Genomic DNA, 22639 nt, shown 5'->3' with positions numbered 1-22639 from the left:
GGACTTTTCCTGATATGAGATACTCCATTTAGAAAACCCAGGGAGCCCGTATTGAGGCAGGGAAAAATACTATCCCAATATTGTTTACCCCGGAGGCCTGCGGGACTCGAGCTCAACCAGGAGCACCCTGGAAGATGTTATGGACATGGACGCTCTCAATTCTCGCATAGTTTCCACCACGAACTACATATTGATCCAACTGGAGATGAACGAAATGAAAAGAGATCCTCGATCGAGCCACGGTGGTCTCTGATGCTTTTCTATGCTCCTTGCTCGAAAAATGTGTTCAGGCCTGTTCGAGGAGGATCCCGGAAAGCCAATGGAAACACTGTCAGCTCAAAGGGTTAACAGAAACTCTGCAGGTTCCCATTTCTCCGTCTTCCCTTTGAGAACCCAGGTCACAGCAATGAATCTCGGAGCCCGTATCTTCTAACTCCTCATTGGCGCGGGGGACTCGGGTTCGACGCGATGCTTGAACTGCCGGACGGATCGCGCCGGGCGCCGAAATCGTTGCCTCAGTAGGCAGCAAACGCAACGTCATTTCCCATACGAACTCGCACGGGCGCCTCACCGACTCGCTATGCCTCCTCTGGAGGCGCCAGAGCCTGAGCCCTGAGCAACAGATCGGTACGGGCCATCCAAAGTGGATTATGGCAGCATGAAATTCCGGAGCTCGCTTCTCTCGCGAATAGAAACCCATTGAGTGCACCGCTTCACGGTTAAGGCGCTTGAATCATTCTCACGGGCATGGAGTTAATCAAGAGCAGAGCCGATGCTGCCTGGCACCGGGGGGATGATGCGCGGAGGCTTTGCGCTCGGAAATTGAGGCTCGCGATGAAGTCATCAACTAAGAGACCACTGTCGTTTTCTCGAGTCGGCTCAATTAGCATGAGTCCGTAAGATTCTCGTCTCGATGAGAGAATGATCGGCAAACTGAGGAATGTCTCATCCGTAAAGCGTGAAGGGTTCAAATCGAGCGGGCCGCGGACCCCTTCGGAGAAACCCCCCGAGAATACCGATCGCGAAGAGATTAGGAGAGACCATTTTTTGGGACCCCGAGTACTGATAATTGGTTCAATTAGAGCGAGGCGATCGGGGGTTTCTCGTCGTTCTCGAAAGGTTCCGGGGAATCCTCGCAGCGAAGAAGCCTCCGTCATCAATGGGCGGAGCGAGAGAGAGTGAGGCGGCGTACACGGAAGCCGTGCCGTAACGTGTCCCGAGCCCTGGAAAAATACAGGTTTCGTCTCTGTCTGTCCTCCGAACATATAGTGGGGCACGTGTGGCATGCCCTTTCGAACTGGGCGCGTCGCAAAAACCGCCATTTAGCAAGTCACGTGACCGTTTCACTCTCTCCATTGGTGCCACGTGATACTCTCTCGTGGTACGCCCCTCTGGCCCTTGCTGCTTCGTTCGGTCGGCCATATTAAAATCAGTTCGCTCTCCAGCCATGTGGTATTCTGCCTGCTCACAGTCGATCGTTGTAGTAGTGTCCTCAGTTGCAGTCCAGTTGAAGTTAGTGTGCTGTACAATCAGTGGGAGTAGCCATTCTACCGTAATCGGCTACAGGACTTGTTCTTGATAAACTCTTCAGCGGACCACCAGCTGGGACTGCATCGAGGATTGCTTCACGTTAGCAATCCGCTAAAAGTTTTCATCTTACCAAGCGTTCGTGCCCAACTTTAAGATGGAGATCGTCTTGCCCCGCCGTGCTTTCAAGAAGCATAAGGCGAGACTGGATAAGAAGAATAAGAAGGGAAAAGGTAGGTTCGATTCCATTCCATGGGCGTTTTGGTGTTCCGAATCCTCCGGTCCAGCTGAGTGGTTCTCTCGCCCTAGCGATGTTCGAATCCTGGTTCGACCACCGAAATCGCAGGGCAGGGCTCGGAATCCACGAGTAGCGGAGTCTCGCAAGCGATTCGTCGACCTTCCGAATCGCCCCCCGGAATCTGCTGCTCAAGACGTTCGATTCCGCTCCTGAAGCTCGATAGAAGCTTTCCCAACACGTGGGAGCCAGAGAGCCCGCTCTTCGTATCCCTCCGGACCCTCAGAACGGCCGTTCAACTCTTTCGCCAGAAGCTGACGTTCGAACGATTCTCGATTAGGGTCTCCGGTCTCGATGCTTGAGCGCCGGAATTATTTGACGTTCCATGCAAGTTTTCTCGTTAGTGTTAATCGCGGAAGAATCGCTGCGATACGCTATGCGGAGCAATTATCGATCGCGTCATGAGATCCGAACATTGGTCTAAGACGACTTCATTGATAAGTTCTGTGTGAGACATTCCACGACAGCGATGGATTCTTTCAGCTCCATCCATATGGCTAACGGCTGGCCTTGACGTTGCCTCGGCCGTTCAGCGGGCGCCGCTCGTTTGGCGCCGGAGTAATCTTTCGATTTCGGAAGTAGCGCATTCCTTTCATTGAGCTCGCTCCCATGCACAAAGTTTCCGCGATGCTCTCGAGACCCGCTTGTGAGCGAGGAGCGATTGTGCCACGAGATTCCTTAGAATCTTAGAAGAATCGGTCCGCCCGTCTTTCTCTGTCGGTCTAGGTATTTCGAATCCTCGTCATCCCGATGTCGGCCGGACGGAATCCGCCGATCGGCTCGATGACTGTTGAGACACTCTTGGCTCATTACGAAACGAAAGGCTTCGGTCAGATGCCAACGGCGAAAGGTCTGGCCGACAGCATTGGCCTCTCTGACGTAGCTGAGGGTGAGACACGGGACCGCAAGGCCTTTGTAGCGCCTCAAGTGGTCTCTAACAGTCGAACTATAGAGCGGGGCTTCGTGCAACTTGCCCTCATGACTTGCGACGACGACGACAAGAAGCACAAGCACCGTCCTATGACAATGCCGGCGACATTTCCCGTGTTTCGGGATATTTCTTTGAATCGGTTTCTGAACGAGCTTCACGATTTCGTTAAGTCTTTCTCGATGTGCGTCGAGTATAGTCGCAGTGGGCTCGGTAACGAGCGAAACCGATAAACTGATTTGGGTCGCGCTCTCCACGAAAAACTCCGCAGTTGCGAGCGTAGCCGCTGAATGAGTGACCACGCGTCGGTCTCAGGTGACTAATCTCCGCTCTGTACATGTCTTCGTGTGTCGCTCTGCCAGAATGGGAAACTGGGATATGGGAAGACTTCAATCGAGGAGTCTCGTCGCGCGGAATAAGCTCCTCGAGCCTTGATGAGGCTGAAATTTTCGCCACGGACTCCCTCTCTCCTTTGCTGATCTTCTGATCGAGTCCCGGAAATCGGTCCGACTCCGGGACAATTATCTCGCAGCTGTTTTTTCCTGTCGGTCGGACGGGGAGATGCTAAAAGAGAGGCTCACTATCGGAGGGAAGCCGTCAAGATCACGTGACATGTCCCAGCAGCCGTCGTCTTCGTTGTCTAGAACGTCGCAAAACTAGAGTAGCGGTATAAACACCGCAGTACATAGAATAGACGGCGCGGACGTCTTGAGTTCATGGTCCCCTCCGGGTATTATCCGGCGTCGGTTTTCGCGCGGTCAGCCCGCAGTCTTAACGTAGAACAAGAACGAGAGTGTAGATCTTTCGGTAGCAGAAGAGCTGACGGATCGACCATCCGGGTGCAGGGCTGCTCAGGGTCGGCGATGTGGCTGTACTTCCCAGATTAAATCTAAACATCCTCCGTTCGGTTGGCTGAGATACGACGCTTTTGGAAATCTATTCCTGTCGCCTCCGATGGATGGACCGGTCAAGGGAGCTGTCTATTGTGACATAAGAATCGCCATCGTTTCCTCGTCTTGGAGTGAATCCACCTGATTCTGTTCTTCGAGTCCCCCAACAATTTGCGGAGTTCCCAATTGGGACGGTTTCTAGTTCCCCGTTCGTCGCCATCGACAGCCGGCCAGTCAAGGATATCGGTGCGTTCGCGTCATCATGTCGGGGAACGACCGACGTCATAAGGGGCATATACCAATAAAGTCTCAGCGGACTCCTTTCTCTACGAGTCTATCCTCGGCAGCACCGTTCCTGTCCCATGAGTGAGATGTATGTATTTGATTGCCTTCACGGCTTCGAGTATTCATCACGGAGAGCTTGCGTTTCCCGTAGACGGCGACCTCCGCTTCAATGCTTTCTCGACGATGGTAGTTCGAGGCAACGGAATGAGCATGAGAGAGAATTTCTCAGATGGAGCTCGACGCTCCTGATCTGCATACGGAATCACATCAGTGAATTCATGCGCCCCAGTCATGAGTCAGCGACCGCCGTTCGGTGTACGAGGAGAACTCGCGGTGACTCACAACAGACAAGTGGCTGTCAATGAACTTCACCAGGTTCGCCGTCGGATTAGAAACCTTGCTTCTGAGGGATTTCTTTTGTTTTTGAGCCTTGTGCTTGGCATCGCCTATATTCTCGCTAATCGCGCCGTGAGGCATAGTAGGAAGAATTGAGACCGTTCTTGAAACGATTGGTCGAAAAAGCGTTAGATCAGCTGAGTCATTCCGGTGCTCCATTCCGATTCAAGCTTCGCTGACGTCATCGGAGGCTATTAGGTGGAGAGAGGTGGAACGGGAGAAAACACGCGGGCAGAAGCGTGGGTAGCCTCGTGGAAGTTTCTAGGGAGCGGGAACGTCTCGGGAGAAGTCTATACCTCGTCGGGAGTGAGGGATAGCGGGCACTCAACGAAGTCGGTCTACACGAAGTTAAATCTTTTTTCTGTTTCCTCGGTTGGTTCCGCGATTATTGTCGCTGTGTCGTCATCGGGTCTCGCTTCGATTTTCCTCGTTGGGGAATTCCTGCGCTTTCTCCGGAAGAGCATCGTTTATTCTGCGCCCGATTTCCGTCGCCCCGTATCACTTCTCTTTTTCCAAGCGCCATCATAGCGAGAATCGCAGAACGGATTGTTCTTGCTCTCGGAGACTTCAGCCTTGTTTGATACCTGCTGTCATTGGCTGGGTAAGTCCGAGAGGACAGCATGGAAGAATTCATGGAGTCCGTCGAGAGTGCGTAGCAATGACGTCACGGTGACGTCTTTGTGCGAGGGAAGCTCGAGGGGGAGGGTTTCGCGTGAACTGCCGGAGCCGCGGTGAGTGCGGACCTCCCGAACGAGCCAATACGTGCTTGGGAGAACTCTGTGCCGGCAGCTGATAAACTTAGAGAAGTTCTGCTGTGAATCGTGACTTCTCGCTGTCGTAATGACGATGAGCAAGCGTAAGTTCGCAGTAGACGAATCGTGACCGAATGGCCATCGAGGCGCGAATGTCATCGACGCGAGTTGTTTGACCGGCTGTCAGAGCTAATTTGTCTGTGATCGACATTCTTGGCAAGATTCTTCTCCCCTCACTCAGAATTCTATTGAGCGTCCGATGTCTCGCAGCGGATATAATTCCCTCGGAAGAGTCGCTGATGTTGACATACTTTCTCCATCACGAGCGGAGTCTTGATCTGAATCCTGGAGCTAATCTCGACCACTCAACGGGTTCGTGCTCGCTGCACGGGATCGATATCGGGATCGATCGCTATCCGCGGGCTCTTCCAGCTTGAGTTCCGGTGTTCCCGGAGTCATCCCGGCTCCGGAGTCGTCTTTCTTCCCGGAATGTCGCCTGAGGTATCCTGGAACCACTGCAGCTCCTGGGCGAGCCTTTATTCCAATGTTCTCTGTTCCCGGAACGCTCCCGGTTTTGTTGGTCTCGACCGCGCGCCATTCGAGCGCTCAGCTGATCTCCCGATCCTAGCATCTCGGGATCATTCCGGATGAATGAAGCTAGAATCGGAATCGCTCTCCGGTGATTTTCTTAACACGTCACCTCAACTCATTACTCTTTACAGGTCGACTCGATGAGGATGGATACAACGAGGACCCAAGACGGCGTATCGACGAAAGCAACTCTATATGCTCCATGGATGACTTCCTCCATGAAGACGGTAAGTTGCGTTCTCAATTCCATGGAAATATCTTCTACTGGTGCGCGTCGACGAGATTGAAATTTGGTGACCTTCTGTTCAGATCATGAGCAAACCTATAGAAATCTTCATACTTTCGTTGAAGTGGTGTTCGTGGACTACCGTGAGCGCGAATCGGGTCAAGGGTTCGGTGTAGTTAGGCGTCGGTTGGTTTGCTTCAGCTTCGGAATTTCGCTTGCGCGGATCAGCTCTGCTGCATTCGTAGGATCACTCCCTTCCAGCTACAGCGATCAGCCGTCAGAACACAACCGATCAGATAAACTTTTTGGGCCTTGAGCGCGAGAAAAAAAACAATTATCGTTCCTGAGCAAAGTCTAGCATCGCCTCTCCCTCTCTGGAGTGAGTGCGTTGGAGACGGCGGAACAGGCTGCTGGAGAGACAGAGAAAGCGACGGAAGAGCTAAATCTGATAACTTCTCTCACTCGTTGCTCGCTTAGTTGTCCAGATCCACACCTGATTCCTTTTGAGCTTTTTTGCCTTCGTTCGTCGATCCCCACGCTAAAGGAGCCCTTCCCTCTTTGAATTTCCAGATGATGAATCTCTCGACGATGCCGATTACGAAGACAGACTCAAAGAAAATCTCGACGGGGCCACCGAGTCGAAGAGCTCCCCAAAACGCTTCCAACATCTGATCGCGCTCAGTCGGGATCTGGCTGATAAATACTGTCCGGATTTCCTCATTAACAGACCCGCTACCATGACCGACCTCGTGGAAAAGAGTCTCAAGAAAGGCAAAAGCGAGGAGCAGGGCGCTGCCGCCCATCTCACCTCGGTCCTCGCACTCCAATTCGGCGTTTCCCCCGAAGGCACCGAGCTCCTACGAACCGTCCACAAGCTTCTCATCACAGGAATGCACAATGCCAGCATACCGGCCGCCGCACGGACGAAGATGGCCACCGCTCTTGGCGTCACCACGTACATCTCTGAAGACGATCCTTTCAACATTCTTCAGGCTATGGAACAACTGAAGGCGGTCTTCGTCGGCTCGTGCCCGAAATCAGATGGGATCATGCCCAACGTTCCAGCAGCAGAGTCCGCCGTGCATCAAGCAGCCATACAGGCGTGGGGTCTCCTCCTCACGGTCGCAGAAGACCATTCTCTCGCCTTGATCGACAAGTAAGTTCGATGGATGTCTGGCTTGCATTTCGGAACTCAGCTCAGAATGCATAATTTCAGTGCATTATCTCAGGCCTAAAGGATGTTCTTTCTCCCTCTTCCAGAAACCTGTCGGTTCTATCTTGTCTTCTGCACGCCTCCGATGTTGACGTGAGAATTGCTTCCGGTGAGGTTTTGGCCACCATGTACGAAATCGCTCGTGAGCACGACAGTGGTTTCGAAGGAGATGACCTCGACGGGCTTTGCGAGGATCTCCAGATGCTTGCTACAGACTCCCAGAAGTTCCGCGCGAAAAAAGACCGAAAAGTGCAGAGATCGTCCTTCAGAGACATCGTCAAAGCCGTTCGGGATGGCGAAGGACCGGACTTTCGCATTCAGATCGGGGTGGAGACTCTACAGGTGATCACTTGGGAGGAAAAGCGCCTGTACGATATTGTCTGTGGCATCTTGGGTTCCGGCATGTCACACCACCTCCAATACAACCCCGAGGTTCGCTCTCTGTTCGGTCTCGGAGCCCCTCTAGTCGTCAACAAAGATTCCGACGAGCCCGAGAAACCCTCGAAGTTTGAACGTAACGTAGGAAACATTCTGCGGGGGAAAATCCACACGAAACGCATGGCGAAATGCCGGGACAAGCGCTTAGACCTCATGTAGGATTTGTCTATCGTTTGCGTTGAGGGTACATACAGAGTTAGGTAACATGTGATCGAGGAGTCCGAGTCAACTAGAGGAACGGGAGTCAACGTTGTACATGGTTGGCCGACTCCGGAATGTAAAGAGAAAAATACCCTAGGAAAAGTTGTAACTATGATCCGCCATACGCTTCCGGGTTCGTTTCACGCAAATTTAGAGAATTTCATTGGAACTGTAGCTCCATCCGGCGTGGGATCGGGAACCCGCGTTCCCGAAGTCAAAATCGTGCTCATAACGAACCTCGAAGTGTCTGCAGCTCGGCCACAGAGTCATTCTGTTCCGGGGCTTGATACACGGAAACGTTCAGCTTAGGAAGATTTAATATTTCATTCAGTTCGCTAAAATGTGACATGAAACCTCTGTCGGTCAGGGGTTCGGGTCTTCGAGTCCGTGTTTGGAGTCTTTCCGAACCCTTGCAGAGCTTACGGGTCTCCTTCGCATGAGCTTCATCGAGACATGGAAAAACCCGACATGTTAAATTATGAGAAGTTTTAGTCTGTTAGACAGTTAAGAAATTTATTCGTCAAATCCATTCGGTTTAACATCATCGGCCACAATAAAGTCAAAATTTTCAATCAAAAATAACTTCTCTCTCTAATCGTACGAAAAAAAAACAGAAATCATTCAACAGGAAAGGAAAAGGCTTTATGCGTCTCCCTATGTTTTACTGTGAAGGAGAACATGCCTTCTGAATCCCGGCACGGATCTCACGCAGTAGGTTCTCGAAGCCAGAACCGACGGGTGATCGAGTGGTTAGCGCGTTTGTCACTTCTCGTGCAAACGTGCATAGCCGCAACGACGCCGCTCGCGCGGGAGGCGGTGTGGGTTCGATCCCTGCTGCCGGAAAAATATGCAGGTACTCGGCCTTGATCCTCCTGGGTACATTTGCTCTATGGATCCGTCCTCGGAAGCAATGTGAATAACAGTACCTGGGACGTTAAACCTTGGCTGTGTGGATCAGCCCGAAAAAGTTCGCGGATCAGCCCGAAAGGCTCGCGGATGGCCACGCAGATGGAAACTTTACACCAGTGCACCGAACTCACACGATTGTCGTCGCGGTACTTTGTCAAAATTACCAGTTAGCAGGCGCGTCGAACAACGCCCACATCTCCCTCGTACACTATTGAAGTGGCGAAATCGTTGTAGACAACATCGACATTGTCAGCTTTGTGTCCGCGCTGTAACACTTTAAAGTACTCGTTCCCCCGTGAGTGACAGTAGCCGATCGGCGGACCGACAGCTCCGTTGAACAAACGATCACGCCGAGTTCCAGTGCGAACTTTCTGTCTCCATGGCTGACCGCGAAGCAGCAAAGGCTCCTGACGCAGAAGAGGTCTTTTTCAATCGATTCGATAATCTCCGACGACCTAACGAGCTCTGCTGAAGAGCCCGGAAGCTCCCACTCGCGCAAAGACTTCGCGAGACCCCCGCCACCGGAGGTGAGTTACACGGCTTACCGATTTTCTCGTTTTGTTTTGTCCGGTGTCCCAAGTTTTTGTGTGATTTTCCAGGCCGAGACCACCGCGGACTCCTCGGACGATTGCTTCCACAAATTCCCGTGGAAGCGCACGGTATGCGGTATTCGGAGCTTGAATGCTCACATGAGCATTTCACTCAATCAACCCCCAGGCTCCGGCAGATCTCAAATATTCAGTTTTCCCGAAATGTTCGTCTTTTCCAGCGCCGTAAGCGGTCTTCGCACAAGCTTGAGCTCCTCCAACGGATAAGAGAGCTCGAAAAACAACTCAAAGAAAGAGACCAGGAGGTCGTCGAACTAAAAGTTCGCCTCGAAGAAAAGGTTTTTTTGATCGGTAGTTTTGATCCCTGGATTGCTTCTTTCGATTTCATCCCCCGAAGAGAAAAGTACTCAAGGCGCTTTTTTTCGACAGGACAAGACGATCTCGCTATTGAGCGAGCTCATCCGAGGGAGACAGTGATGTAAAATTCCGTGGTCGAGAGAACTTCCGTCGCTGCGGAAAAGCACGGTTCTGATCCACTCCACTTCAACTGACAAATGCTTTTATTTTTCCCACTCATGATAGACTCTGAATATTCTAGAAAAAAAAATGATGACGGAAATTGTAGGAATGAAACAAGAAACCGCGAACAGTGAGAAACGACTAGATAAACCCTATTCAATCAGAAGATAATCTAGATCCATAAAATTGAGAGAGTAATCATTGCACCGCCACGGCATTCAGATCCGAAGCTCTTCAGAAAGCGACCGTATATTCTGTCGACGCTGATCGGGAGCGATGAAGGTTTTGCATAGCGTTTTTCGCTTTCGACATAGATGATTCTTCCCTTCACCCTCCTGTACAACCTCCTCGATTCAACACTGGCAACGGAGGAAAATCTCAATTCGACCCTCATCTAGATAATCCTAAACTGCGTTGGTATTGCTATGAAATCGATTTGTTGCTAATGATCTCCGGAAAATAGATACGCTACCAGGCCAACATCGATCACTTCCTTATTTCATCTGTCGCGTCCACTATCAGGATACTCTGGAATGGCGATAACAACTTGTCTTGGTCTCCGGTTTTAACGATTATACAGAGACCAGACGCAACATTGAACGTCCCGGTCGAAGTGAACAGCTGGAAGAATTACTTTAGATTAGATACGCCCAGCTAGAGGAATCGGATCGCGAACCTGTCCAAGAAACCACTCACCGCTCTGAGGATGATGTTCTTCGTCTGAGCCGGCGATAGTTTCGTGGTCATCCGTGACTTGGTGGTCCAAACGAAACCGCCGATGTCGTCTGTGCTTTGATCTTGGTTCTGGGGCGATACGTTGAAAGACAAGCCGGAAGACACACCGAGAGGAGGAGCAGGAGCAGTCTTCGGAGCCAACGAATCCATACAGGAGATCATCAGTTCGACCTCGGATTCCACCGAAGGATTGTGCAACACGAGCGTCACCTCGACGATCAGCATTCTGGCATCGGAGAGAAATTTTAGAGGAGAGAACGACTCGAGTATCGAGGGCGGAGTCTGAACAGACCCAAAGATCGAAAGGAAAAGCCTGTCGATACTCACGGATTGTCCTTGAAACTGTGCTGGATATAATCGGAATGTAGGAGAGATACTGAGACTAGCTTCGAAGTATCGGCTTGCATCGCAAGATGAGCCTGGTTGCTGAGAAGGAGGAGAGGTCCGCCGATAGGCGGCAGGTTCTTCTTGTTCCGCGCGTGAGGGAACGAGGTGTAGGTAACATGCAATTGACGCAGGTTCACTTGATGCTGTCCCATCACTACTTGCATCGCTCCGTCCCGCTCTACGGCGGCCTTCCAGATGATCGACACAGTCAGGTCCAACGGGTCACGGGTTTCCTTCTTCGAAGTGCCTCTGATTTTTGCGACTTCGATGTCGAGAATTTCTTTCGATGTCAAAGGAGCGTTTTCGTCTTTTAGTTCGCCCAGTCTACAAGCACTGGCCATCATGAAGTCGGCGCACGGTGTGCTGGAACTTTCCACCTTCACGATGGACAGAGGCCATTGACTGATTTTCTTGAGATGTTTCGCGGATTCGTTCTCACGCGCCACGAAACTGAGTTTATCGTTTTTGAGTTTCAGTGCGATGTCTTTAACTTCTCTGGGCCGAATGGTTGTCACTGGAGAGTGAGTAGGCGTCCTCGGCGGCATGTCTAGATGTCTGGCGATCGTGAAAAGTTCCGACATCAGGGTGACTTGAAGCAGGGACAGGTCGACTGATTTCGAGCCTTCGAGCTGCAATGGAATCGGAACCATTGCGTTCAGTAGGGTTGTTGTCGTCGTCCAACAGGTCAGGTTATCGAAACGTAAACACTAGCTCCGCCAGGGCACCCACCTCACTGGAGTTCTTCGCGTGGACGGAAACGAGCAGCGAGCCCACATCGTCTCCCTTGATGCTCGACTCGGCGTTCGCATGGACCACCAGCGAAGATATCGTGGTGATCTTGGCACTGAATTTACACACGCGATGTCTAAAATGACGATCATCGACAATTAGATTTTAATATTATGACCTCCATTCTCGATTCAGACTGCAAAGCGGTAAATGGCGGGATATCATAAGAGCTCAAGAAGCGCCGAGAGAGTCGGACAAATCGACGGCTTCTCCTGAACGTTTGAAAATAGAGAATCTTGAGAGTTGGCCGTACAATCTTGTAGAATCACTGGGAATTCCGCATCAACTCACTGCATTTTGCTCTCAGGTGGATTCTCGGCGTGCTCGTAGTAGAACAGCAGAATGATCTCGTGTTCGCCGGTGACGTCGGGTCCTCGGATCCAGACGGGAACCGAGGCCGAAGCTCCGGATTCGATAGAATTGAGTCCGGGAATTCGCGTGACGTAACTCGTGTCGATTCGCTCTAACGCAGTCACAGAGGGTCCTTCAGCGCCTAGAAACAAAAGCTCTTCGAATTTGAATTCAGACCAGCGGAGCCGCCCTCTGTCCGGATGTCTTTCGGTTCATGCGAAGGATACGTCAAGGAGTCCCAGATGGGGGGAGACGATCGCTAATTCGGAAATTGAACATTACCGCGGAGAGCTCACCTTTCGCAGACATTTCCTTGTAGGTCGCGTGACTCGGCGGTAAGCTGCGGGACTCGCCGGATCCGAAAGAGAGTTCCTTGGGGTTCCTCACGCCGACAAAAAGGTTCGTAAGCCCTTGAGAGGCGGGGTTTGTCAATCGTAAAGTCAACCGCTGCACCTCCCCGCAGAGCATTTGAGTCGGAAAAGAGTCGAACTCGACCTGGAATCAGAAGCACCATGGGAGCCGATTCGAACAACGCCGCACCTTCGAGAACGAATGCAGAATCTTTGTTGAATGGATCCCTCTCTCGGAGCTCACCTTCAAGCTGGGCATACACGGTCCCACAATCGGCCGAAGTCTGTAGTCCTCGGCGTACCACTGATTGTTCCTAACTTTTTTGGCATTCTTTTCTTTAGGACCCTTCACGATCAGAGTCTGGTAACCCTTGACGGGGCTGCCTTGACAGTCGCTCGAAGGCGTCGTCGGCGTCAGGCCGATGATGTCAGAGTTCAGCGAGTTCAACGAGGGGCAGGGGGAAAGCGAGGGAAGAGACAGCCGGTACGAAACCCCGAGTATCTCGAGCTGGCCCTCACATTTTGGAACGAGCGTCAGTTTTATCTGAGGAGGGAATTTACACGTTTTCAGCACGCAACGAGAATCGATCCCACAGAAGGAGTGAGGGAACGGTCGGACAGTTTCGGCAACGTCATCGGAACCAAAAAGTGGAAGAGAGCATCGAAGCGGCAGACTCACCACAATGGTCTGTTTGGCTTCGAGGGTGATGAACTCCAGTTGACAGGTTTCCATGAAGTCTTCCGCGTTATGCTCTTGCTGTAGCTCACCGATAGCTTCGCAATTAGTGATTCTCGCGCCATCGACCGTCAGCTCCCAGCAGAGATGGATTTGTGAAAGACACAGGTTTATTTGCAAGGGGTTCGTGACGGATAAGTCCACGGCGATAGGTTCTGAGAACATGATAGAGACGGAATTAATTCAAATGCGAGGCATCTGTCAGGGATCTGGACTCATGGTGAGCGGTCACACATCAGCATTCGAGGGGATGATTTTCCGTCAGCTTACCGTTCTGTACCGCCACCGGGTGTCGATCGTTAAGCGTGCTGCTGTCGAGTACGTCGACCGCGTTCCGATACTTGAAAGGAAGAGATTTCTGACCCGTGGCTCTCAGATAACAGCATTGCTCTAGTTTCTGCCAGTCGTCCACAGTAGCTTGTGATTCGTCCCTCGGAGTCACGTGACCGAGGGTTGTCCTCACGGAATTCATATCGATATTTGGGAGAGGCATCTCGAACTCCTTGGTGCTGAGAGCTAGAGTAAAAAAAAGGTCAATAAAGCTCCGGCTTTCTGAGCAGGGAAGCCTACGGCAGCAGCGAATCCTATTGTATCCAATCGCGGCTCTACCCGCAGAAAACTTTGGAAGTAAGAAATGATTGGAGGAAATATCGAAAGCCCCCGGAAGTCAAACTTCAACTCACTTCGAACCGTTGTCAGGAACTCTTTGACGAATAAGCTCTGCTGATGCGCACTCTGCTGGCTCGGTTTGTTGAGGAGACCATAGAACGCTTGGAAAGCCTCGTCGATCCGCCCGAGAGCTGCACACTGTCTTCCGATGATGAAAAGTATGTGGTCTTCGGCGACGCTCCAAGTCCGACCTCTATAGACTTGTTCTGCTTCACGGTAAGCTCTCAGACTGTGCTTACGCATTCCAGCTTTACTGTAGCGATGACCCGCCAACACCATATGGAACGCATATTTCCTCAGTTGCAGAGGCTCTGTCTTAAGGTAGCAGTATGCCGCCTGTTCCAATAGCAGCGCCGACCGAAGATCAGAATCTTCCGATATCATTTTGATCAACTGCGTCGCCAACGATTGGTATTGCTCCAGCGAACGGAGACATTCAGCATGGAGAAGGGTGGCGCGTGTTGCGAGCTGAGAAAGCCTGGAAGACGAATAAAATCAGTCGTCGACAACGACAAAAAACAACCTCTCGCGCTGGCAAAATTCAACTTCACAAGACCTACTTGCAAACGTTCATGTACGCGTTTATGGCATTCTCGAAGTAATGCGTGGGATAGGGCCGGGGACCGTCTTTCCCGAGCATGAATACACTGAGGGCTGCCATTTCCTCCGCGCCGGCGCAGTATAGCCAGGCCTGGTCGCCGTGGAAGTCGCGCTTGGCGGCATGGTACGCGTTGTATGCGCTCTCGTATTGATGGAAAAGGAAAGCCAAGTCCCCTGAGGAAAACACAACAATGTTCAGAGGAGCGAATTCCGTTCATGACGACATGAACAATTGGGGCGGCACTGGGTGTCGATGGGGATCTGATCGGAACCCACCGAGTTTACGGACGAGGAGCTCCGGTGCTTGTTGACTGTAAATGACGGAATTCGCAGCATTTGGATTGTTACTGTTCGCCTTGCCCCGGCCAGCGAAAAGACTTTTCGCTGCATTGGCGAGCGAGCGATGAATCCCCTTCTTGTTTGCTACTTGTTCACTAAGATTCTTCAATTGCTGTTCGGCGAAGGGACCGAGGCACTGCGAGGCGAAATCACTGACGAAAGTTTTGATGTTTTCGCGGTCGGTCGTGGTCAACCAAGTGCCGCGTTTCTTTACACCGGGGTGGGTTATCGGCTCCTCTATCGGGGCTGCGATCGGACTCAAGGGGTCTAAGGGATGATCCCCGATGATCTTGACGCCGTTCGACTCGATCTTCGCGGGGAGCATCCCATTATCGATGGTTGAGCCGCAATCGATCAGAGGAGTCCAGATATCGTTGTCCTGGGACGGGTGACTCGGAGTAACCGAATTTATTGTGAGCATATGGCAGTTCGTTTGTCCGTAGAGGTTCTTCATCGATAAGAACGTTGCTTCGGCCCTGTAGGTACAGATGTAATAATTTCATTTAGATCTCGAATTCTGTCCTCCCGGGGAAAAGCATACCTACACGGAATCCATACCAAGTAAATCATCCATCTATGCTTCTCTACTAGAATATTCGAACACATCCAGCTCGAGAATTCATAGGACCCGAGACGAGGAGGAAACTCAAACTCACATCGGATTATCTCCTGTACTTCCATCGTGAATCAGGACATAGTAGTGGGCCACGTCGCTGAAAAACCATTTCGAATGGTGCGAGAGGTTCAGCTGTATTTGATTGAAGTTATGAATGAGTTGTTGGAGTTGCTGTTGCGGTGCCTGGTGCGAGGAGCTCACGACGAATACACAAGCTAGGTAATGTCGGGTGAAATCATGCTCCAGCGCAGGCAAGCCCTGGAAGAAGGCGTCTCGGTACGCATCGTACCACGGGGTAGTCGCTGCAAGGAGAGCTGATTGTGAACTTTGAATATCGAAATTCACTCCGATCGTTTCCGGAACTTCTCGAAGCACAAGGTCATCTTTGGGATCAGGCCTCGGGATGTGAATCGCTCGACTGGAGCTCCAGCCCGGTGAGATACTCACAGCAAACGTCAACCTCGTAGAGGCCTTGAGTGATCGGCGTGCTTCGAGGTCCTCCGTCGATATCTGGCTGATTTTTCTGCACTGCTTCGGAGAGAAGACGCTTCGCGACCGACGCTTGTGGCGTCGCTGTGGTCAAGTCTCGGAAATTTATTCTGATTTTGACGGGGGGAACATAGTTCCCAGTTGAGTCCCTCAGAGAGACTGAAATCGAACGGAACCACACATTAGAAATATGCCATATACGGTGAGTAAAGATTGAGGTGACAGCAGAATCATCTCTGGTCCCTAGGGGAGGAGAGATGATGTCCATATTCGGATTAATCCCCCATGGGACTCGAAGTCCAGAGATGGGCAGCCACTTCGAGAAGAGCTCATCGACACACAGAGGCTTGAAACATCCATCGAGAGTTCGAACTCCGGGGAAAGACAGATTATGTGCGAAATCGGACAATATTTGTTTCTCGCATCGACGGTGAGAACTCCCAGTCTACACATTTTGGGCCGGGTCCACGATGACTCGGGCGAAGGGAAACAACGTCTCACCTTCAATGTTCTCGGAGAAGGGTCGGATGAGCTCGCTGAAGGTTAGTTCATTCTTCAGGCAGAGCTCTTCAGCGTCTTCGCTGGCCGACACGGCAACGAAAGGCGAGAACACTCTCTCGACGAACGCATAATTAGAATCTCCCATGCCGTCGGTCTACGGGTCACTTCGGGGGACAGTTGCTGCGGGAAACTTTTTTTCACATGAGTCTCCGACGTATCAGATCAATGTCGTCGGCCGAGCATGGCTGTCCGAATGAAGTTCCTCCACTTCACCCGACTAGCGGAGTCGACGGCTGGGACAGCGACGACACCTACGACGTCGATTGCACATTTCTGCGTAGACCCCTGAGCCGTGTACGAATCCTGAGATACTCCGAAACAGACTCCCCACGACACCGTTCTCCCCCTCTCGGTCTTTCGAAGACACTCAGAGAACGACAGACCACAGGGCCTCCGAGGATCCCGCCGCGGATTCTCGCAGTCGCTCACGTTCCGGAGGGGCTGACGATCAAATCCTGAACGAGTCTAGGAGGAGTATATCGTTGCTGACACTTGTGCTCCTATCACTGCGCTCAGTTGTTCATTTTATCGCTCCTGTGTCTTGCTTGGGGAACCATCACGGCTGTACCGGGCGCAACATCGAATTCCCCACGTAGACGGCCCAGCGGAAAGATAAGCAGCAATTCGAACTGGTGGCCGGATCGTTCGCCGAGGAGACTACGGAAGGAAATTGCCACTCTCACTCCACCAGTTCTACCAATAACACATCGTTCGCAAGCAGTAGTCAACGAGCCGAACAATATTGCCAGGCGGATTGGCCGTGAGGCCAGATGACGGACGTCTGCTTCGGCCGCTAAATCAGCGGGCCGACCACGACGCCGGGCCGCGCCGGCGCCCCGCGCCGATTGTCATCACAGCGCGGTCCTGGAAGGGGAGCATCGCGAATCGCCGGACGCTCCTGCTGAAGGGGCCATGAGAATGCGAGACCTAGGATCCGAAAAGGAGTCGATCGCGTATCGCGCTGATCTAGGGTTCGCGAAGAATTGATCGCGTATCGCGCCAAAGTCCTGAAAACCCGAGATTTCGCCCTAACAAGCAAAGAGCTGACTCCAGTGACGAGCGCGAATATCCTCCTCTACTGCAAGACCATTCTAACGAAATATAAAACCGATCAGGATATTTCATATCTTGACTTTTTCCAACGTGCTCCTAAACAACTCCACACCTTCTTAAAAACTCTCCGACCATCTCTGTCAGTATACTTTTCTAAAATACATTGTTTATAGGCAGTTACCAGGCAGTATTGAATACGTGTGATATTCTTCAGTATAGTGAGGTATATAAACCTTGCTCGTTTTCACCGTTATTCTCTAAATTTCATATAGATGAAGTACATTAGGCTTCATTGATGGCATTCAGTGCACATCATTGTTCGGAAAGAAGAAATCATAAATCTCTGATTGAGATTATCCAACTCAGGAAATAATAATAACTAATAACATAATGAATACTGGTTATCAAGTGTACCGAGGGGAGAAGGAGGAGCAATCCCTTGGATTGAGTATATGGTTAGATCACCCCTCGATGACTACTTGGTCTCTCTCTGGGAGCGTGGAACGAGGTATGGTGTAAACGGATTAGTGTTGTTAGACAAATAAATAAGTGGTGATGACGCAACGAACCTGGTTCTGTTCGTGGCAGTTCCCCGCCGAATTGTCAGAGTGGGGTCTGACAATTCTAGAAACATTCCCGCGCATCACTCCAAATTCCGCCACGCCCTCTGGTGGCCGGTTGACTTCGATGTCTCCGCGCGCTCCGCGTTTCACTTACTCCTCATCAAGCCACCGTGGTTATTGGTCGGCTGTCATTGCTTCGATTCCGCTGAGGATTATCTCCAAGTCTCTGAAGTGAAGAACTGCGGATCCTAGGATCTTTCGAAGCGGTCTCTTGATGGTCTGGACCTGTCTTTCGTAGAAGGCTCCGAAGTTCGGTGCCAGTGGCACGATGAATTTCCAGCTGATCATCAAGTCTGAGATGTCTTTTTTTTATTTCTCCGTTCTTGACGTTCTCGTATATTAGCTTTAGTCCTTTGGAGGCTCTTCGGAAGGAGAGTCCATTGTCTGAGGTTATCGTCCTCACGGAGGAAAACCGGTTAATGAGCTTTTGCAGAGCTCCTAGGACCTCGACTGTCGATACAGTAGATCTGTTGTTAATTAGACAGTTAGAGGTTCTCACTTCCCAGAGGGATATCGTCCATGTAGAAGGTGTCGACGGACGGATAGAGACAGCAGCTTTATACTCCATACGCGTTGAGCTGGCCTGCATTCGAGCCAGCGACCGAACGCCAATAGAGACAGAAGAATGGAGAAGTACTGAATGTTAAAAGTGCTCGAGGGCACCTCTCGAGATCTGCCCCCGAGTACCCTGCAGAGATCTGCTCTCTTTTTATCGAACAGAATGGTCCGGGGGTATTGTGGGGATACTCGGAGAGGGGAAAAGTCGTTCTGGTCCACTCTCTAGTTCATTCACTTCGCAGCCTACTGCCTGGTGTCACGACCGATCGAGGGCCCACCACTAGCCAGCCAGCCAGAACAAGACTCTATCTAGGTGCACGTCCGCTACGTCTCCCATGCACATCGATTCTAATGTGCCTATATGTCCTCTGCTTCTGACGAATGGAACCCGAGCTGAAACTGTAGCATGAGATCCCTCGTGTTTCTCCCCGTCCCTCTTTTTCGACGAGAGAAGCCGCAGACGTCTTGAAGCTCGAGCACGTCTCTATGAGAAGGCCAACAAAATACAAATACAAATAGAGCGAAGGCAACATGGGGGTGAGTTCGACGGAACCTTCTGTATCTTCTTGAGTCATAATCAAGGTCTAGGTTGGCGGAAAAGTTCCGGAAACGTGGTCGGAGGCAAATCCTCGAACGTAGCAGCCAAGGTAGTCGACGTTCGGGGAGCTGCTCCGTATCTGGATTACTTCAAGAACGTGGCTGCTCAGCCTCGTGAGGACTGAACCCGTCAAGCCAGATACGGTTTCGTCTCGATTTTGTAACCACCTAGTGAAAGTAACGTTTCAGTAGACGAAATCCTAGTTCCCAACCGATAGCGAGGGAACGCTGAAGACGCCCGATCCAGTAGAGCGCTCGCAATAGTAGACAAAGTCGGCAGGGTCTCTGGCTTGTTTACTGAATCGAGAATTTACTGTGTCCTTGTTTTTTTTGTCCCGAATGAATTTATGCCTGATGAGAGGGAATATCGACCTGAAGTCGCGGTATTGGGGAGCGCGGGAAAGAGCTATGCTCTCATATTTGGAAATCACAAGATAACTTCTCACGCTCGATCTTAACCATGTGTTCAGCGGATATGCGTGGGTTACGGAGCCTGACGGGCGCTCAGAGCAGTGTTCCCCGAACTTTTTTTCCCATTCCCACCTCAATGTTATTAAGCCACGCTTCACCCCTCATAGGCTTCTATAGGAGCGAAAGTTGTCCTACGCCCCAAAGATGGTGAATACCCCCACCAAAAAGAATGGCGCTCTCGCAGTAGGTAGCCTTCATTCTTGTAGCTGGCCAAATTTCTAAATGGGAGCGCAGGCTCTAGAGTCTAGACCTCGATCTATCTGAGAGGCTCCACTCATAGGTTCGCTTCCAGGCGCAATACCTGATGGCTTATACTCGGGAGCTGAAAGCATGGTTGCGTGTTCCACTTCTTGAGAAAAGATTTATTGCATGTATACTACATAATAGAACTGGGTTCATCCGAGCTCGTCGAGTCTCGGCCTCGATTCACATAACAGAGCATGGTAGCGGGGACATCCTTCTCTACAAAATGTACAGATACATTCGTCGTTTGGTATGTAACGTCCGGAAGTGATGCAGGGCTTGTGGTGGTAGCCGTGCACCAGGTGGCGTGTGAATACGTGCCTCTTTGGGAACATCGGCTTGCTCCACCACTCCCTGCATTCCACGATGGGGTCGCCCTCCAGGATCTCCTTCGTCTCCGCTAGTTTTCGCTTCCACTCGTCCATGGAAACATACTGTGCTGCTGTAGGGGTCGCTTTTAAGTAGAGTCTCAAGATTTCGACGAATGGTGAGTCGATGTTGGGACTGCTTTTGGAGATTTTGAGGACCCTCTCCATGTATGAGCAGTAACATTTCTCCAGCGTGTTGAAGGTCCTCGGGATAAGATGATGCCGTAGTCTTCCCATCCCGCTGGCAAGCTCGGGCATTGCTTTGATGATGACCAGATTCACTGCTGTGTCGACCGATAGGACGTAAGGGTCTCCTATTTCGGCGTGCATAGCAGCGACGGTCTTACAGAAAACTTCTTCAATATGGTTGGTGAAGCAGGTGCCCGTCTTTTCTTGTCGGATACCTCGATACTTGGCACTGGACACGAATCCGAGCGTTCTTTCTTTCCATAAGATATGATCTCGCTTGCTCAGAGGCCCCCTCTTCTTATATCCATGACCATGTTTTTTTCTGGATTCAGTCGGAGCTCCTCCCCCCCGAGGTGGCCTCCGATGATCTCCAACATCTTCTGCAGCTGGTGTCGGTTCTTATGCATAATGAGGATATCATCAGTGAACATAGCGATTGGTGCCGTGCTGAATCCATCCTCTATCTTCGACGGAAGGTCTGCGAGCAGCAAGATTAATCCCGTGCAGCTCAATGGATCCCCCTGCGGAATGCCTGTGTTCTTCATGATGTCAATCGTCACCCCTCCGCCGACATCCACGTTTAGAGAGTCTTGATTGTAGAAACTTTCTATCACCCTGGGCATTTGTCCATTAGTCCCGGCTCTTCTGAATGTTCTTATCAATTTTTGACGAGGAGCCGAATCGAACGCTTTTTGACAATCGATCAGCGCCGCGTACGTGTGTTCTCCGGGGCTGCTCAAGTTGCGTTCGATCTCAGACATGACCACATGAATGGCGTCCAGGGTTCCGATGTCTGAACCCTAAGTTTTCCGGCGGTGGGTAATTCTCCGTGAGGAACTCTATGCGTCTGATGACTCCTTTGAAAAACACTTCTTGAGTAGGTATCAGTCAGTTTTCGATTCATGCTTGGACAAGGGTTCATTCATGCCTCCCTGTTGTATGTATTCATTTCGATCGAAAAGCGACCAGCGTCTTACTGTCCTGCGCGCCGAATTCGCTCCTGCCCCGACTTATCTGAAGCCTCCTCTTTATGGAACTTAATCTGAACCTATTCGACTTCGAGAATCCGTTCGAAGACAAGTAGGAACTAAGGAAATTCAAAGCCCTCCCTCGGTGAAGCCGGGTGTCCAGTCTTCCCTCCGCCTCTCGTGCGAGTTCTATAACCTCATTGATACATTGAGATGGAAATATTCCAGAGATTATTGCACATTATTTGGGGCATCTACGTCCATGGCAATCGGAGCTTGTCAATTTGCCAGGTGTAGTACACCTGACACACAGACATGCGTCACAGACATGCGTATGATTATGGCCGTAATCACACGAGTGCGTATGATTATAATCATAATCACACGTATGATTATGATTATAATCACAGACATGCGTATGATTTCGGCCGTAATCACACGAGTGCGTATGATTGTAATCATAATCACACGTATGATTATGATTATAATCATACGAAAGCGTGTGATTACGGTGATTTCCGTGATTATGACTATGATTATAATCAAAATCACACGTGTGATTGTGATTACGGTCATAATCATACTCAAGCGTATGATTAAGGTCATAATCATACGCATGCGTATGATTACGGTAAAATCATAATCATAATCACGGCGAAAATTTGCCCCACACTGAGATGTAGTTCCTCAAGAACGAAATGATAGGTTGCGATCTCAGCCTTTTCTGAAACGGTGATTTCCACCCTTGCAGAGACGAATCGAGGAGCTCGAGGCCGACAAGCGATGGCTACAGGAGCAGCTTGTCCGCTTCCATGAGCAGCTTGCCCGCTCCCAGGAGCTGCATGCCCGCTCCCAGGAGCGGCTTGCCCGCTCCCAGGAGCGGCTTGCCCGCTCCCAGGAGCTGCACGCCTGCACCCAGGAGCAGCTTTCCCGCGGGTGGTGCGGAGCTTGCTGGAGCAACAACAGCAGCCGCCGTAACAACAACAACAACTACAGCAAGAGCAACAGCAACAAAAACTACAGCAAGAGCAACAGCAACAAAAACTACAGCAAGAAGAACAGGAGGGAGGGTTCTTCCCTCCCGAGCTCGGCGAGCTCTCCCCATTTGACGGTCAGTATAGTAGATCGCCGTTCGGGAGAAATCTTAGGTTACGAAGGCGAGGTACACATAGAGGCACTCCCGCTGATACGTCCGATAAGAACCTCATAATCGAGCCATACACAGACAT

General features: G+C 51.1%; 2 protein-coding genes across 2 annotated transcripts; one reads left to right on the top strand and one right to left on the bottom strand.

Moving 5' to 3' along the window:
• The first annotated feature begins 1460 nt into the window (after positions 1 to 1460).
• Ifrd1 (Interferon-related developmental regulator 1) lies at positions 1461 to 8315 on the top strand. The gene is made up of 4 exons (XM_003744595.1): positions 1461 to 1760; positions 5796 to 5891; positions 6461 to 7046; positions 7151 to 8315. Exons 1-4 carry the CDS (start codon positions 1685 to 1687, stop codon positions 7698 to 7700), a joined length of 1308 nt encoding a protein of 435 aa, XP_003744643.1. The 5' UTR covers positions 1461 to 1684; the 3' UTR covers positions 7701 to 8315.
• Positions 8316 to 9749: 1434 nt separating this feature from the next.
• Positions 9750 to 16425, bottom strand: l(3)76BDm (trafficking protein particle complex subunit 8 homolog l(3)76BDm). Its single transcript, XM_003744653.3, has 15 exons — positions 16281 to 16425; positions 15738 to 15938; positions 15331 to 15592; positions 14612 to 15150; positions 14296 to 14509; positions 13750 to 14213; positions 13337 to 13582; positions 13010 to 13221; positions 12575 to 12874; positions 12277 to 12475; positions 11921 to 12122; positions 11570 to 11705; positions 10781 to 11469; positions 10415 to 10679; positions 9750 to 10339 (listed from the first exon to the last, which is right to left on the bottom strand). The coding sequence occupies exons 1-15, from the start codon at positions 16423 to 16425 to the stop codon at positions 10205 to 10207; spliced, it is 4209 nt and encodes a 1402-aa protein (XP_003744701.2). The 3' UTR covers positions 9750 to 10204.
• Between the last annotated feature and the right edge of the window lie 6214 nt (positions 16426 to 22639).

This window comes from Galendromus occidentalis, unplaced genomic scaffold (assembly GCF_000255335.2).
Source record: "Galendromus occidentalis unplaced genomic scaffold, Mocc_1.1 scf7180000077471, whole genome shotgun sequence".
In the NCBI taxonomy this organism is placed as follows: Eukaryota; Metazoa; Arthropoda; class Arachnida; order Mesostigmata; family Phytoseiidae; genus Galendromus; species Galendromus occidentalis.
Note: the sequence above shows the minus strand (reverse complement) of the source record. Positions and strands in the feature narration are given on the sequence as shown.